The sequence below is a fragment of the Panicum virgatum genome, chromosome 5K (genome assembly GCF_016808335.1).
Source record: "Panicum virgatum strain AP13 chromosome 5K, P.virgatum_v5, whole genome shotgun sequence".
Taxonomy (NCBI): Eukaryota; Viridiplantae; Streptophyta; class Magnoliopsida; order Poales; family Poaceae; genus Panicum; species Panicum virgatum.
The window spans coordinates 61,880,140-61,898,101 of NC_053140.1; the positions used below are offsets into that span (position 1 = coordinate 61,880,140).

Sequence of the window (17,962 nt, forward strand, 5' to 3'; positions counted from 1 at the left end):
TTTTGGAAAAAAAATCTCAGTGCTTCGTAATCAACAGGTTAGTGAATTGCGAAAGGCCTATAGCCTAGTGGTTACAAGAGCCTCGATAGCACCTGTGGTCCTAGGTTCGACTCTTCAAGGGAGCGAATATTCTGAAATTTAACGACATTGTGCATTAAGTGGTAGGCGACGTTCCCGTCGACAGCGAGATGTCTGTGGTGACTTCGTCAATCTTCAGAATTTGCCGGCTCAGTCTTCGAAGATACTCATAGGTGTAAGATTTGCGTACATGTGTTCATAGAGTGTGAGTGTGCATGCGTTGTACTGTGTAATCTAAAAAAACAGGTTAGTAGATTTTTACAGCACATAATAAATATAAAAATAAAGAAGAATAAATCAAAACAAAATTTCTGGTGGGCCTTGACACTTTGTAGTTGGGCCAACTCACGGAAGACGACGGCCTTCGCTGCGCAATCAGCCCATAACCGAGGAGAGCACCCCCACGACGGACCATGGCCTTCGCCGGCGACGGGGAAGACGCCGGCGACCCGGTGGTTCTTGAGATCACTGACACATCCTCCGCCGCCGCCTCCGGTGCTCCCTCCTTGCCTTGTCCCGCGCCGGTCTGCGTCTCCTACCTCGCACGCTTCGACCCGCTTCCGTCCCCAACCGTCGCCGTTCGCGCCGACCGGCACAGGCAACCGCATCTCGACCTAAATCCGAGCTGTTTCCTTTCCTTTGATGATCTAATCCTTTCATCTGGTGCGTGAATCGTAACCAGGCTAATCGAGAGCTCCTCCTACTTCCGCGCACTACTCGGCGGCAGCTTCAGGTCAGCGCTCTAGTCTAGCTGCGACTTAGCTTCAGAAGGTCAGAATTCCTCACGGGCTCTGTGGCTGCAGTGAGTCGGGCAGAGCATATGTGCAGGTCGGCTGCAATTTGGAGGCTGCCGTGCAAGTGCTACGCTATCTGTTTGAGCCTTCCGAGAGCTTCACCATCACGCCCGACAATTTCCTCCCGCTATTGGAGGTATACCCAGCCCCGCATCTGCATACAATCTAGTCTTCTTTCTTATCAGTTCTGAATTGTGAATGCAATGGTCCAGAATTGTGCTGACCATGTTTGCAGTTCTGTACTTAGCTGCTGTTGTTCATAATACAAGATAATGACTCGTTTGGCTTAATGTTGGTATATTTTTAGTATGTTTCATAAATTTGGTCCCGTGCCAACAAGAATTTCATGCATTTTTTGTCTACTGTGGTCACCTCAATATGCTGCTAACCAGTAAATGGGGCCTTGCAGAAAACTGCTGCAGGGGGTGGCCATTTTGGTCATACCTTGCTACCGCCTCCGGTATTTGGTAGGCAGCACTCTAAGCCTCTAACTTACTCTATACCTTCAGGGAGCCTTGTTCCTTGCTGTTGAGGGCCTTCTAGTGGAGTGTGAAAGATGGTTCCGCACCATGTGCTCTCAAACTTCTGCAACGATAGTCCCACTGGATTTCATAATTGAAGTCTGGTACTTTGCTCAAGAGCATGGTCTGTGTCTTTGTTATAGTTTTCTGGTATTCTCGTAGCTTCCACTTTTAACAAAATCTAGTTGATTCTTGAAACCTTTTTGTTGGCTATGGCTGTGGTTGCAGGTGTTACTTTTGTTCAAGACATATGCCCAGAATATCTAGCTCAGAATTTGGTAGGTACAACATACTGCATTGCAGTACTATGGATTTATGATACTTTGCACATGTTCTTTCAGTGTTTGGTTCCTTTCTTATATGCTCATGCATTATGTAATGTGCTTCCTGTATCATTACCGTTGTGTGAACTGTGCAGGCACATGTTATCTCAAGGAGGTCATTTAATAAAATACCTTATGGTTTGTTATGTTCAACCATTGAATGTCCACATCTGACAGTTGATAGGTTCGTCGCATCTTTTCTCATTGTTATTCCAAAACTTGATTGTTATCGTTCCCCTATATGAAGGGAAATAATTTGCTGTACTTGTCCAGTGAAAAACAATTGTGCGAAGCAATTTTATATTGGGTTTCAGAAAATACGAAACCCTGTGAACGACCAAATCCCAACTCAGTAGATGACCATCTCTTCCTTCTTAGCAAGGTACACATTCTACAACATATATGAGTAATATTAGTGTCAAATCCATGTTGAATCCTGCATCTTCTGTAGTATCTTCATCAAGCACCTGACTGTGCTCATTTATGCTAACTTTTTTTTGTTTTAACTTTTTCCACAGGTAAAGATATGCCTTTTACCATTGGAATTTGCGACAGGTACAACTGCTCTATCAGTAGTTTTTAAGTGATAATAGTTAGTCCTCATGTTTATTATTTCTCTACACTACGCACCCTCCAAACTTTCTTGTCATGTGTTAGTAATAAGATGGAAAATTGAATTTTTAGGGACAAAGAGGCATTGGTTTGACTTTGGAAGCAACACTGTGTGTACAATTCTTAATCTTCTCAAGGACAGTTTGAAGACTCTAATGGATGCCATTGCTGACGGTAATATGGAAGGATATTGCATCCGAATAACAGAATATTCGAAGGTTTTCTTTTGCATTCACTTCCATTGTACTAATATTGTTGTGATACATTTAAGCTGTTTAGACTTCTTGACCATTATGATTTATTCATTTGGGTTCTTGTTGCAGTACAGAAAGTTTGTTACTTGTTTATTAGTGAACGGATCTAATGCAACCTCTTCATGTACTTTAATCTGATAAAATGTTGGGAAAATAGGCTAATTATATGCTGCAAAAGGCTTTAGGTTGACTAGATCTTTTTAAAAGCTCATGTTCTCTGATTTTTTTTCTACGTCAATTGTCTTACTTATCTTCCTTTGTAAAATTAGTTTTTTATGCAGAACATGAACTTCGTGTATTCTTAATGGATGATGATTTCATTTTGCAGAACATAGTGCTTTCAGGATGCCCACAAATAACTACAGCATTCTTGTACATATCTGTTCTCCCTACTTATCTGGATGTTTCATTTAAGAGAAGGATAGTAAGTTCATACACCCAGGTTGATCATCAAAGCTTGATTCTTTATGATGAACTTGAGAAGTCTGCTAAAACCTTATTATTTAGGAATGTGCACATGGTGGATCTTTCGAAATGTCCAAATGTTCATTTCGGTGCAGCAATTGACTGGTTAAAGTTGGCTTTTCCTGAACTAAGGATACTCAAGGCTTTATATTGTTTGTCATTTCAGTTTGATGATTTGCTATATCTGTTACTGAGATGTCCATGGATTGATGAAATTGATATGGCTATTGATAAAAGCACCATAACACCCAGACAGTCAGTAGTCTCTTCTAGTTCTGAAGTCCTAGGAAAATTGAAGCGAAATTCAAGAAAATATTACATATCATGTCCATCGTATGACAGGCAACCGAATTTAGTTTTCTTAAACATATCAAGGCTGACATTGGAGGGCAGAGATGATATTGATGGTAATTGGAAACGGTTGAGCTTATTATCTCTTGCTTTGCAGCTGTGTGCATGGTCATTGTATTACTGGCAAGCTAATAACTACTTCTTTTGTGCATGTGCAGATGTGGACTTGCTGAAGATATCTGTGCTGAAAAATTCTCTCTGTTATATAAACATTAGAAACTGCACCCTGTTGACAGATGATGGTATTTCAAACTTTCTGTTGAAATGTACAAAGATCCATTCAATGATTGTTTCTTATACTTCTTTTGGAAATCGGTCAATTCAAACGCTACATGATATGACATTTAATATACAAGAATTACATCTGGGTGGCTGCAAAGGTAAAAAAAAACTTTGTTTGATGCCCTTGATCCCTCCACAGCTGGGAAAATGATAACTTATATAGGAAAGCAGGAATATGGTGATATGGTTGTTTTATTGACTTAAACGGGTGCGGTAGCTAATTAGATTTATGTCTATGTGTAGGTATTGATGCTGCTGCTATGTCCCAGCTAATGGGCATGATAAATAACACAACGTTTCTGTGCTTAAGGGAAACATCACTTACAGATGATGCACTTTGCAAGTTTTTTGGCAGTAGTCTTGAGTATCTTGATGTTTCAGAGACTGTGGTATGATCTTTCTGTTTGAATTGTGGTTTTCTTCAATGTGCTTGGTCACATTGATTATGTGATTTAGTTTTGATCTTCTAATTAATCACATACAATTGACTGATCGATGAAATGCTCATACTGGAATATTCACTGAGCTAGGAGACTATTGAGAGTTACACATACTGAACTGTGGATCATTTGTTTCTATCAGGCTGATCTGTTAGTAGTCCTAGAGTTTGATTTTATTATATAACTTCTAATCATGTGGTGACCTTTTCTGCTTTTTTTTGTTGAATGCAACAGCCATCATTACCTTTGCGTCCAAAGGACAAACCCAAAAGTTTATCGTTTGTTTGTATTTCTCAGTTTTCATGGTCTTTATACCACAGTAAAGTGCTTAATTCTTCTGTGTTTCTGTCCATAAACTTGCAGGTTTCTATGTCATCTTTAGCACCAGTTATACGGAGAAATTGTAATTTGAACTGTCTGAAAACAGCTGGATGCCGTAGTCTTCTGTTTGAACGTGATAAAGTAGAACACATCAGTGGTAACAAGTACGGAGATTTTCTACAGGAGATAGGAAGTACTTGTTTGGAGGATGTTGAAATGGGCTGGGGATTTTGCCCTATTCAAATCGAAGACCTTATTCCTTCTTTTAGTAAAGTAAGGAATATGGCTGTTGGCCTTGGCACAACATTAGCGGAGAATGTACTGCATTCTCTTCCTGTGATTTGCCCATTTCTTGAGTCTCTGACTCTGAGGTTTCAGGTGTGCCCCAACACTCTACTGCATGTTAATCAAGAACTTGTGCCTTTCACTACATCCCATAATAAATTGGCAATCTACATCCAGGTGATATCTGACAGGGTTGTTAGAAATCTACTGGAATCATCGGTAAATCTTCAGGTGCTTTGCCTGCACTATTGTCTTGGCAGTTTAACTTCATTTATCTTTCAAGCAAAGGCACCAGCATTAAGAATATTATGCCTTCAGTGGGTTACTCCTTGGATTACAAACGATGACTTGACAATCCTTACAAAGAATTGTAATCTAGTTGAACTTTCACTGTCTGGTTGCAAACTCCTTGACTCCAGTAAGCTTTACTATATTCATTGTGTGGCTCCACCTATTATTTTGTCAGTTTGAGTTTTCACTTCTTCTTGATCTACAGGCTGTCAAGAGATAATTGCGTCTGGGTGGCCAAACTTGGTGCTTTTACACCTTGAGGTATGCATACTGCAACCTTTAGTGCAGCCATTTGAGCAAAATATTTAATGTTTCAGTGCTTAAAATAAGTTATTTTCCTCTAACATCAATTTGTGGGGTTCGTTTGCATGTTCATATTTTGTGCATTGGCATGTACTCTGAAGTTTTATCTCCCTTGCCGATAGATGTTTTATATTAGTTGAGACTTGATTTTGGCACGTATTTGACTTCGAATTCTATAGAAAATATACTGTACAAATTATTGAAAACTCTATTCTACGGCTGAAATCGTTTTCAACCTGTAAATGCCATCTTTTGTGGATGGAATTATTTTTCCATGTACAGGACTGTGGCCAAGTAACACTTGGAGGGGTTTCTTCTATTTTAAATTGTAAAGCTTTGGAAGATGTCCTATTGCGGCACACGGTGAGTATGAAAAATTCGTAGCCAGGTTCTTGTTTTGGAGATGTATGCTGGAGCCCCTTTCTTCATTAATAAGTTGAAGGGTTGATTTGTTATATAGTTTCTGAGAGTTGAGAACTGCAGGGTAGAGGCATCAGAAGGAGCATAGTAGACGATGCTATCAGAGAGGTACTTCCTCATCCTTTATCATTCCTCTAGCTCTGGCGGTTTTGAAAGCTGTAGCTTAAAGTAAGTTTGATCTCTATTGCAGTTACCACTACTACGGAAGCTGGCTTTGGATCTTTGCGATGCTTGTGAAGAAGGTTATGATAGCCCAAGCGTGAGTAGGCGAAGAGATTCATAGGTGTAACCTGATAGATAAGATTGACGCTAACATGTGGCGGTTACTATTTTGTAGAACGCAGAGGGGAAGATGATGAGAAGCCTAAGGATGAGTAGATGCAAGACGTTGAGGGGGTCTTGTTTGGAGCTCCCCAGTGAAGGGTCCTCAAAGCCGGTGCACAAGGACACCGTGGTGCTGGAATGGAGCAGCACAAGGATGACAACCACCATAGTAAAAGAGAGAGTGTAAATTTTATTTCAAAAGAAAAGAGAGTGTAATTTTATTTCAAAAGAAAAGAGAGTGTAATAAAAGTATAAAACCACCTTTGTTTTATGCATGGTTTGAAATCGCCGGCTATGACGTTTAGCAGGCTATAGCTGGCATTTAGTAAGTTATTATAGCTGGTTTTAGCAAGCTAAATGCTAGAGCCAGCTATTTAAAACCTTTTATGCGGAAGACAGAGGCACTCCTGTCACTTCTACGTTTCTGAAGACAAGTCCCATGTTTTGTAGTACCAGTGTATGCATCTATTATTCACAAAATTAGAGTAGAGTATCCTAGCGTTCAAAGTTTTGTGTTTCCATCGTTTTTCCTTTATTTGTTTTTTTTTTAGAAAAAGACTGAATGAAGCCCTCGATTGATCATGTTCATATGCTTTATTTTCCTCGATTTTTTTTGTAGTAAATATAGAATCTCTTGGACCATGTACACCATCATCAGAGGCAAAAATAGTTTGCGCATCTTGAATCGAATAATCAAGGAAATAAAATGCTGTTAAACCCGTTTAGACTGTACTGTAATAACCTTTTTATAGTTTTGTTTATTTATTTATGCCACAAGCCAACAAACAGGCCTGAAAAGAGATGGTCCGGCCCGGCCCGGCCCATATCGCTCGCCCACCTGGGAGGCTGGGACCGCCGCCGCCGCCGCCGGTTGGAGTTGGAGATGTCCCATCCCGCCGACTCCGCCTCCACGCCGCCGGCTCCAAACGCCGGCACGCCACAAAGGGGGCGGGACAAGGTGGTGATTGTGATGGGCGCCACGGGCGCCGGCAAGTCGCGGCTGGCCATCGACCTCGCGGCCCACTTCGCCGGCGTCGAGGTGGTCAGCGCTGACTCCATGCAGGTCTACCGCAGTCTTGACGTCCTCACCAACAAGGTTCCTCTGCACGAGCAGAAAGGTCTCTGGCTCCCCACTGCCTACCTGCTAACTCCCCAATTACCAACTTCAGTTTCCTGTCAGATTTAATTCTTGATGCGCATCTCCAGGTGTTCCTCATCATCTCCTTAGCGTGATCGATCCCTCCGTCGAGTTCACTTGCCGCGATTTCCGCGACTATGCCGTGCCGGTAAGCCAACACTGCTGCTGCTGCTGTACAAGTTTCACTACTTATTACTCTAGTTGCACATGATTAGTGATGCCCCACCTGGTTTGATTACCCTTGTCACACAATAGCTCCCGTCCTCCCCTCTGGTTGCAGATCATACAGGAAATACTGGATCGCGGTGGCCTCCCTGTTATTGTTGGCGGTACAAACTTCTACATCCAGGTAATTTTGATTTGATGGCATGCTGGATTCTGTAAGATGAAGTTCATCTTATTTTCAATGACTGCAGTATTTGATTTCCTGTCGTGTTTTTGCCCTTACGTATTGTAGGCCCTTGTTAGCCCATTCCTCTTTGATGACATGGCACAAGATATGCAGCACTCTACTTTGAATGATCACCGAGATGATATAGGTCGATAATCTAGTCACATTATATGCTTCTTATTCTTAGCATGAGTAGCACAATTTTCAAACATTGGTTGACCTGTCTGTTATGCCGGTCAGGGCTTACCAGTGATGATGAAGGCGGTGGGTATGAGCGCTTGAAGGAGATCGATCCTGTCGCAGCCCAAAGGATCCACCCAAACGACCATAGAAAAGTAAGGGTGCTGCCCAATTTTCCTAACTTTCTAGGACTACTGTGCTAGGTTCCTTTGCAGTTCCCCATGATGTTGATTGTTTTGTGTTTCTCTATTCTGCATGTGCTTTTGTTTTGGAAAGATAAAACGCTACCTTGAGTTATATGCGACCACAGGTGCCCTACCCAGCAATCTTTTCCAAGGAGAGGCTGCTAAGGTGAGGACTTTTGCTATAGTTGTCTCATCCTGCACAAGTCCTAGTGGAATGCCTGCTTTTTTTTTCTCATTAATATGTTGCCTTACATCTCACCTTGTCTTTTCCTGTATGTCTTAAAATCGCTGGGAATTCTAAATGTCTAAAATGAGACCATTGGTTGTGTCAGAGCAGAAATGGGGCAGGGCTAGTAACTCCAGATTCAACTGTTGTTTCCTGTGGGTAGATGCTGATCTTCAAGTTCTGGATAACTATGTGAACCAAAGGGTTGATTGCATGATGGATGCTGGCTTGCTAGATGAAGTATGCAATATATATGATCCAAATGGTGTTTACACCCAAGGGCTGCGGCAGGCCATTGGGGTTCGTGAATTTGATGAGTTTTTCAGATTATATTTAACAAGAAAAGAATCTGATAAGGATAAGGCGACTTCTTCTGCAACTATGATAACTGTACACGATGATCAACTTAAGAGCTTGCTGGATGAAGCTGTTTCCCCAGCTTAAGACAAACACACGCAGACTTGTTCGACGTCAAGTAAACACTTGCATCCTTTGTTACCTTTGTTTAAAAGATTGAGCAAACTTTGACACGCTTCAATCCCCCACCCCCAGAGACGGAGACTGCATCGGCTGAGTAAAGACTTTGAGTGGAACTTGCATCGTGTTGACGCAACCAAAGCATTCTGCTGTAAGGCCATTTCTACTTAACTGGTGCATATCGTGGAATGCATATTCTTTCTGTAGAATTATAATCCCTTGTGCGTATGTTGCTAGGTGCCACAGGCAACTCATGGAACAAGGAGGTTGTTGAACCTTGTGTGGATGTTGTGAAAAGCTTTTTGTCTGACGGTACAACTTGTTTGCCAAGCACAAATGCCTCAGATGGTATTGGAGAAAGAGAGCTGTGGACTCAATATGTGTGCGAGGTAACTAGTGGTAGCTCTTGAGTTGTATGCATAAGAATGCATAAACTAGTTGCAGTTTAAGTGATGAAGCATGTGTATGTGAATGCTGTGCTGTACAGGCCTGCGACAAGCGCGTGCTCCGAGGGGCGCACGAATGGGAGCAGCACAGGCAAGGGCGAAGCCACCGAAAAAGAGTGCAGCGCCTGAAACAGAACAAGAGCCAAATGATGAGACCACCATCAGAATCTTCGTAAGCAAAGGAAAAAAAAAAGACCCAAGCGGGTATGATTGCAATTTGCAGTGGTGTGCCATTTGTTTGTTTGTAATCGGGCTATAAGCAGTTCAAAATTTTGAAGGTAGCACCAGTCCAGTCCATGTCCATGAGAGTATTATACTATTGTGTGAATGTATTGTATGCTGGTCTCCCAACTTTATTATTATTACTCTGTCTAGTCCCCGGACTCCGGTAGGCCATCATCAGCCACCAGCAGGAGCAGCACATCATCCAACGGCGACGCTGGCACTGCCGCCGGCGGAGCCTTGTTCTCATTGCACTTGGGGGACGCTGCCGGCGATGTGGGGAGAGGGACTAACTAAGATGTGTTACTCCTAGTACGAAGAAAAGTGATAACAGCTGGTTTGCCCGAGTGGTCTAAGGGGGAAGACTTAAGATCTTCTGCACGCTCAGTGCGCGTGGGTTCGAACCCCACAGCCAGCAGAAGGCGTATATGTCTTTTTTTAAAAAAAATATTTATTATTGTAATTACTCTACTATGCATTCCTAAAGTTTTATTCCATTTTATGCATGTACTCTATCCAGTAACAAAACATGCATACCTCCACATACATCAGACAGAGTCCACTGATAGCACGCGATACAACAACACACACCCCGCGCCGCCACTTTGTTGCTCAAATAGCAACTTGACAACATGGTTTAACTGTAAAAACCAGTACAAGATTGCTGCAAGTTGAAAACAAGCAGGCAATCTATAACATTAACACCACAGATTGTAACCGTAATAAATCTGAGATGAAAAGGAATTTACTAGAGTAGACAGAGAGAATGCCACTTGCAAAATGTGAACAAAATACATACTCCGCCACCACATAGCAACATCGGTGACCACTATATGATGGGGATAGAGTGATCCATCATCATCAGGGAAGCGAAATAGCATTAATCTTCTCTGCTAGTTTTAGACCGAAGCAGAGCCAAGTCCATGGATGCAGCAAATCATGATCAAGTCGACCTGTCCGGTGCACCTCCATCCCCATCAGGCGAGTCTGAGTCATTTCTGTCCTGGTTCTCCTTCCACTTGGCCCAGGCCCATCTCAACACAATGAACGCCCCAAGTGCATACACCTAGCAGTATAGTAGGAGATGTCACTTTGCATGGAATACACTTGCCACAAGTCAGCAATATCATTCATATAGTACAGGCACAGTTGAAAATAAAGTCAAAGGCATCTAACTTTTCAGCATGAAATAATCACAGCAAACAAGAGTAAAATTGCTGTCAAGGAACATACATACTAATATATGTTTTTTTTTATCAAGACGTGGACTACCAAAAGGCTGGTAACACTAATATATTCTTCGTCGTCTTGGCGGAACAGTTACACCTTAAATCCCGTCGTCCGTTAGCCAGCAATTGTACAACATAACAAATGAGAAGACCTTTCAAACATAAGTATTGGTTCACAGCCCAGTTCGCCACTTAGCCCAGTGATTTCAAAAGTGCCTACTTGATACCGATCCTGCCAAAAAGTAACAATGAAAGTGCACCCTCGCTACAAGTGATCCTGATTCTAGAACATACACATTCATGCTTTGCCAGTGGGCAACTATATAACATTTTCAGAGCACTGCACTACAAACACGACTAAAGATGACTACAATCGGACAGGCCTAAAAAAATTGAGCAAAATGCAGCGCTTGATAGTTTCTTGAGTTTTTAAAATAAACTCCATAGGAGTTTGGGTGTTTTTGGTGTGTGTGATTTTATCCGAGCAGAAACACCTAAACTAAATGGAAACATATATATATATAGTTGCAAACTTGAAACTATATCAGTTGGCAAGATGCATCAGGTGTCAAGTATCAACAGCCTATTGCATGGCGTCCACACCTCACATGCGTTGTGCAATATATGTTTCTGAAACTTACTAATTTATTATACACTGGGGAATGAGGAAAAAAGCTCAGCGACAACAGATGATACTGTTAGCATGCCACCTTATTAGCGCTCCCGTTTGGATGAACTAGTGCTAAAGTTGAGCACTTTCACCCATTAACACTTATCCAAAAGCTGGGGAATGAGGCTCGTCGACAACAGATGATACTAGAAATTTCAACCCAAATTCCAAACAACTATCTTCGTGTTGACGTGTTGTGGACATGGACGTTATAGAATCAGGAGGCCTAGTGTGCTCTGCTGGTCCAGTGTACACATCAAATTTTTAGACACATGCATGGAGCACTAAATGTAATTGAAAAAAAAAATAATGACACAGTCTAACTGATTAGCACGAGACGAGACGAATCTTTTAAGCTTAATTAGTCCATAATTGAACATTAATTGCCAAATAATAACGAAAGTGCTACGGTACCAAAATCTAAAAAATTTCGCGAACTAAACAGGGTGATGAACTCGGAAACCAGGCAACAAGGGGTTTGGGGTGGTTTAACTGACCTAATCTAGTGTACCTGTAAACCTGGGAGGTGAAGTAAATCCAGACGGCGGCGTAGAGTACCTGCCAGAGGTTGCGCGGGGCCATCTCCTCTTCGGTGGCGGGCGGCGGCGGGCGCCTTCCTCCTCCTCGAGCTTTATCGGCGGCGGCTGCCGAGCCTTTTGGCGCTCCGCATCGGGGAAGAAACGGACCGTGGACGGCGGCGCGCGACGGGCCTCCGCGTCGGCAGCCCCATCCGCGGAGTTCTTGGCCTGCTCCGGCGCGCTCCCGGCGTTGCCCATGGCCTCCTCCCGCTCTCTCTCTCTCTCTCTCTCTCTCTCTCTCTCTCTCTCTCCTTCCTAGTCCAACAGTTTGTTTACTTGTCCCGCTACTCTCAGGATGGATCGCAAGCGAAGCAAAGGATCTCCTTTTCTTCCCTTTTCTTTTGTCCCGCTCTTTCAATTCCAACAACTTTTTTTAATCATCCAGACCAGATAATAATAATGCCAAAAGTCGTACCCAAATTTTTTGGTTCCGTGCGTTGTTTTGGTCCGTTTATATTATTAACAAGTGGGTCTTATCCATCTCATATCCATCTCATATGCGAATCAGACCAACCCTCTCCGTCTGCGAATCAGACCAACCCTCTCCGTCCATGACTTGATCACGTAGATTCCTATAAATTAACACATGGATACCAATACATATCCGATATTTATATTAACTTTATCCGTAACAACGCACGAACATAATTACCTAGTCATAACAAAAAAAATTGCGGAAAGAAATCACCATGTCGTGTACTAAGGCCCATGAGCTAAATAGCATCCCATTTCTCCTAACCTAAAACCTCTTCATTTTATTTCCGAGTTTCCATCTCAAAATCAGACTTTGATAAACTCATCTCACAAAATCAGAGGAATATTATCTTATCAGTGGAAAAAATCTGAGTCTGCCAACATCAATTTCAAGTGGTCAAAGGAACCAAACCACCAGAACTTAATAACCCACCACATCAGCAGATCAGCTATAATATGATATAGTATTGCTACCCAGCAGAGAAATGTGCGCCCAACTAATTAATAATCTCACTCACTCAGGTTGCAACATACGAACAATAACAACTCTCGCCAATGAAATGATTCCAAAGAATTGACTTGACACAGCAGGAGGCGCAACCAAAGTACAATGGGTGGAACACATCAACTCTGACATACGGATAACATCCCTTCCCTTGATAGCAGCACGGAATCTAACAAGATGATCACCTAGGGAGCAACTAGAGCCTCAAAAACGATTACTAGCTTATATGTATCCGACTTCCAAAACACCATAGCACCTGTGACTGCACTCTAAAAGAGCGCCCGCCACCACCTTTCCATCCCATCCGGGGATCACGTTATCTAACTCGACGCTGAAGCCTGTGCCATTTGCCTTTTCACAGCTTCCTTGTATGTCTTGTGCTGATATGTCAATGTTGTCTCCAGCAAATCCTTGAGAGGTGTCTTTGGATTCCAACCTACAGTTAGTCAGCATTTGCCCATTAACAAGTTGTGAGGGAAAATGGCATAACCAGAGAGCAAATCATTCAAAACACAGCAATACCTAGCTGCTTGTTGATTATAGTCATGTCAGGGATTCTCTTGTCACTATCATCATATCCTTCACCGTAGAACTGACTCGAACTCACGTCAATCATGGGTTCATCTAGTGGTGCCTCTCCTGAGACGTTTGCATAGACCTGTATTAACAAGACAACGGATGGCTCACAATAGAGACAAGCAAAGCACCACAAATCTTAAACTGCATCATCCATGGCATACCTCTGTCATCATTTGGGCCAACTCCCTAACAGTAACTTCATTGTTAGGATTCCCAACGTTGAAGATGTGACCATTAGCTCGAGCAGGATTTTCCTTTCATAATTGACAACAGGAAAAAGAAAAGGAGTTCAGTCTCACTGAATTTGAACATAAGAAGCAGCCAGAGACAAAGGTGATAACATACAATCATCAAAACAACAGCTTCGATGGCATCCTTAATGTAGACAAAAGTTCTTTGGGACTGGCCCCCATCAACAAGCTTCAAGGGCTCTCGGCGGAGCAGATTCTGTAAAACCATTAATACCATACATCTCCTGAGAAGACTGAACAAGATGCAAAACAACAACAACAACAACAACAACATAGCCTTTTTTCCCAAGCAAGTTGGGGTAGGCTAGAGATGAAACCCGAAAGAAATAAGTTCAAGGTTCAGGCACATTGATAGCTAGTCTCCAAGCGCTCCTATCCAAAGCTATCTCTTTAGAGATATTCCAATCCTTAATGTCTCTCTTAACCGACTCATCCCACGTCAGTTTAGGTCTACCTCTACCCCTCTTTACATTATCGACCCGCTCAAGAACCCCATTACGCACCGGCGCCTCAGGAGGCCTTTGTTGGACATATCCAAACCATCTCAGCCGATGCTGGGTAAGTTTCTCCTCAATTGGTGCCACCCCGACCCTATCCCGAATAACTTCGTTCCGGACTCTATCCCTCCTTGTGTGCCCGCAAAACCACCGCAACATCCGCATCTCTGCTACACTCAATTGCTGGACATGTCGCCTTTTTGTAGGCCAACATTCAGCACCGTATAATATCGCCGGACAAATTGCTGTCCTATAGAATTTGCCTTTTAGCTTTTGTGGCACCCTCAAGATGCAAAACTAATGTAATAATCCTCAGCCAAAAGGGAGAAAAGAAAAGCACACATACGTTACTGAAGCAGGCCAAAACCCGAGGTACACCCTCACTAGGGCCATCAACACCAGGAATGAAGTCCATCCTTGGTCCAATCCAATTGAAAGGTCTCACAATTGTGAACTCAAGTCCATTTTCTGCACCTTCAGCTGGTGGATATAATGACAAGAATGGTTATAATGAGAAGCTGCGACCATCAGCTACATAGTGACAAAAATAGTACAGGCCAAATTCACTGACCAAAAATAAGCCTCTCAATAAGTTGCTTTGCACATGCATAGGACCATCGCTGTTTCACGATTGGACCAAAAATGCAGGGCGACTCATCTTCTTTTAGAACATAAAATTCAGGTTCCTGTATGAAGAGCATAGTTACCACACAAACATCAGAAAAACGACAAGTATATGATCCAAAAGGAATACAAATACAGGGCATCGACTTCCGACATGCCTACAATCATAACTGTTTTCTTGCTGTTTTCTTTGTAATTTAAGCTTCTTGAACCACAACAAGGTCATGGTAAAATTCACAATTCATTCCATTTGTCAATTTTTTTACAGTTACAATAAATAAGCTCAGATCAAATAGATGGATACAACAGCACTAACTAAAACATTTTCCTTGGCTTGGGTGGAGTACCAACACAATGACACCGTCATTGCTTAATTAAGCATCCAACAGCATGGATTTTAGAAAAGCGAAAAGGAAAATAAATGGTACTGGACAATATACACAGATTAATGGATGAGGAACTCAAATAAGAAAGACCTAGGCTAACATATGCAGTCAAACCATAGATAGTATCCCTCAAAGGTCAACATCCTGTAATGATTTGAAGAATTCAGCATGACAAGAGTATGTCCCAGTGCCAACCAACAACCAAACAGGCCTCAACTAGAAAATTGATCCCCAACTAACATCAAATCTAGCCCCCCAACCTTGGTACAAGGATCGTACTACAAGGACAGCGCTTGCGGGAGAGAACAGTTATATATATACATAAATAGTTAGAAACGTGACAGTTGAGCAACCTGCAGCAGATCTTGGATTCTTTTGTTTATGGAGGCAGCTAATAAATAGACAGAAGAAAAACAAGTGGAGGCATGAAATTGTGGAGCAGAAGCATGAGTGAGGATATGCAGACGGGGTGGAATTATGGTGACCTTGCGGAGAGGGTGGTCTTTGGGGAGGAAGCTGCCGACGGTCTTGCCGTAGACCTCGCAGGTGGAGAAGTGGATGAGACGCTTGTTGTTCTCGGAGCAGTACTTGACCTGCGGAGTGGTGAGAGTTGTGTCATTTTGTGGATAGCAGAGGGTAGGGTAGGAATTAGCGAAAACGAAGAGGTTACCACTGGGAGGGCGTCGATGAAGTTGCTGTAGATGGTGTCGAGGGGCCGCGTGTTGTAGTCGGCGGGCGTGCAGATGGCCGCCAGGTTTATAGTCTGGATGAGATCCAAAGAGCAGCAGTCAGCTCAGCAGATGCATATCCATCCAAATCAGACGGAATGTGAATGCTACTAGTTTTGATTGATGATGAGATGGCAGGCAGCGAAATCAACAGCAAAAGAAAAATTGGAAGAAGAAGCAGCAGATCGGGCAAGCAACCAGATCGGCCATCTTGATGAGTCCCTCGAGCCTGGAGTCGTTCTTGATGTTGAGGCGGTGGAAGGAGATCCGTCCGGCGAGGTGCGGCGGCGCGGGGTCGACGAGGTGGCGGATCTTGTCGCAGTAGACGTCGACGGCGAGGACGACGTGTGCGGTCTCGGCCATGAGCTTCTCGCAGAGGTGGGAGCCGATGAAGCCACCCGCGCCGATCATGCAGATGGTGAGGGGCGCGACGGGGTTGCCGTCCAGATCCATGCGGGCGGGCGCCGGCGAGGGCGACGACATGGTATCCCCGTCTCCCTCCTTTCTTCTTCCTTGCCCCCTCTTGGTGCGGTTGGATCGGGGAGAATGCGCGCGGTGGCAGCGGCGTGGTGTTCGGGGAATGTGGGTGGGTGGGTGGACGACGGGTTACCAGGCGATGTCGGTGGCGGTGGCCTCGCTCGCCTTCCCTTCTCTCCCGATTCTCTCTCTACCTCTATTTATTATTAAGGAGGGAGCAGTAGATAGATAGATAGATTATCATTTGACGCCGTGTTTAGTTCAAAAATCAAAATTCCAAAAAAATTTCCGGCAACTGTATGGAGACTTAAATCTAGACGAAATAAAAAACACATTGCGACTGCTGCCTGTAAATCGCGAGACGAATCTAATGAACCTAATTAGGCTGTAATTAGACACTAAATTGCTACATTAATGCTACAGTAAACACCTCTAATGACGGATTAATTAGGCTCATTAGATTCGTCTCGCGATTTACAGACGAGTTCTGTAATTATTTTTGTGATTAGTCTATATTTAGTACTTTAAATGTAGAAAAATGTCTTTTTAAAAATTTTATGGGAGGCAACTAAACACGGCCTGAGAGAGAAAATGGGGGACAGACAGATGGAGGGAGAAGAGATAGCTGCTACTGCTTCCGCTGCGACTGGGATCCGAGCATCTCCAAAATCTTCTCCAAATCAAACTAGTCAAATTTTATTTAACTAACTATTTAACCATCCTGTCTAAAGGGTGAAAAATCCAACAGCCATCCATCCGCTCTTCCTCTTCCTCTTCCTCTCGCCTACACTCTCCTCTCTGCTCCTCTCCACCCTGGCGACTGAGCAGCCACGGCCGGCTGGAGGGCGCGCGGCCGAAGGAGGAGCGGGCGGAGGGAGGGGCGCACGACGATGGGGGACTCGGTGAAGAGGTGGGGCTCACAAGAATAGGAAGGATACCGACTCAATTGACTTCGGCGTTTTTGCCTCCCAGGAAGGATGATATGCTATGAGGATAGATAACCGGGTTGCTTGGCTAAGCTGTTGGATGCCCATTCTTCTAGTTTTTTTAGCTAATCCATCAGGATATTTTTATAGCATCTCCAGCAATACCTCCAAACTAGACCCTCCGCTTGTCAAGTAGGGGCTCTTCTTATATTTTGAGGACTTGATGTTTTTCATCCAACTTCAGCAAAAGTCTATATATCTCAGTCCCTACTTTCTCCTGACATATGGGGCCTACTTGTCAGTCTCATTTCTTCTTCCCCATGGTAGCAGCCTAGCAGGAGGAAGGACCATGACATCGGTCGGGCACGCCGACGTGTCGAGGGGCGAGGGCGGCGACTCGCGCGGTGCCAACGCACTGGGGCCGGCCAGAGTTCGGCCTGGCACGACGAGGGCGGCGGCTCGCGCGACACCGGGGGGGCAGGAGCCGGCTGGATCTCGGTGCAGGCGGGAAGGGGCTGACCGGAACTCACCCTTGCGCACACGTCGAAGGCGGGGGCGTGCCCGACGCCGGCAGGCACGGTAGAGGAGATGCTTGGAAAAAGGAAAAGGAAGAAGCAATTCAGTGGGCCCACAAATGGAGGGCTCCCTATAGGCCCCCCAGGTCTGGGGGTGGATGGGGGAGATTTGGAGGCTTTTCATTTTAGGGGCC

The 17,962-nt window shown here is 43.8% G+C and overlaps 2 protein-coding genes, 1 non-coding gene and 1 pseudogene across 3 annotated transcripts; 2 read left to right on the forward strand and 2 right to left on the reverse strand.

Moving 5' to 3' along the window:
• Positions 1-434: 434 nt before the first annotated feature.
• LOC120709359 (BTB/POZ domain-containing protein FBL11-like) lies at positions 435-9,481 on the forward strand. The gene is given in 31 exon segments (XM_039994982.1): positions 435-676; positions 761-811; positions 882-1,008; positions 1,382-1,517; positions 1,622-1,671; positions 1,812-1,900; positions 1,990-2,098; positions 2,235-2,271; positions 2,401-2,546; positions 2,911-3,454; positions 3,557-3,778; positions 3,924-4,069; positions 4,484-4,819; positions 4,904-5,144; positions 5,223-5,278; positions 5,603-5,683; positions 5,804-5,848; positions 5,931-5,999; positions 6,078-6,247; positions 6,551-6,554; positions 6,843-7,182; positions 7,271-7,350; positions 7,483-7,551; positions 7,660-7,741; positions 7,834-7,928; positions 8,050-8,124; positions 8,296-8,619; positions 8,621-8,659; positions 8,737-8,812; positions 8,899-9,050; positions 9,149-9,481. Coding segments are annotated over 31 exon segments (4,311 nt in total). The 5' UTR covers positions 435-491; the 3' UTR covers positions 9,284-9,481.
• A 181-nt stretch (positions 9,482-9,662) lies between these two features.
• On the forward strand, positions 9,663-9,747 carry TRNAL-UAA. Its single transcript has one exon. It is a non-coding gene; the product is annotated as a tRNA-Leu (tRNA).
• Positions 9,748-9,837: 90 nt separating this feature from the next.
• Positions 9,838-12,193, reverse strand: LOC120709358 (annotated as a pseudogene).
• Positions 12,194-12,649: 456 nt separating this feature from the next.
• Positions 12,650-16,531, reverse strand: LOC120709360 (UDP-D-apiose/UDP-D-xylose synthase-like). The gene is made up of 9 exons (XM_039994983.1): positions 16,049-16,531; positions 15,793-15,885; positions 15,608-15,715; positions 14,684-14,798; positions 14,459-14,592; positions 13,710-13,811; positions 13,526-13,618; positions 13,308-13,443; positions 12,650-13,221 (listed from the first exon to the last, which is right to left on the reverse strand). The coding sequence occupies exons 1-9, from the start codon at positions 16,331-16,333 to the stop codon at positions 13,106-13,108; spliced, it is 1,182 nt and encodes a 393-aa protein (XP_039850917.1). The 5' UTR covers positions 16,334-16,531; the 3' UTR covers positions 12,650-13,105.
• Between the last annotated feature and the right edge of the window lie 1,431 nt (positions 16,532-17,962).

What these genes read in the sequence shown, in the direction of transcription:
- LOC120709360 (XM_039994983.1), bottom strand. Translation starts at nt 16,333, where the DNA reads ATGTCGTCGCCCTCGCCGGCGCCCGCCCGCATGGATCTGGACGGCAAC. An exon ending in TCATCAAGATGGCCGATCTG is followed by an intron (nt 15,886 to 16,048) that starts GTTGCTTGCCCG and finishes GATCTCATCCAG; the next exon opens with ACTATAAACCTGGCGGCCAT. An exon ending in TGGCCCAAATGATGACAGAG is followed by an intron (nt 13,444 to 13,525) that starts GTATGCCATGGA and finishes TTGTTAATACAG; the next exon opens with GTCTATGCAAACGTCTCAGG.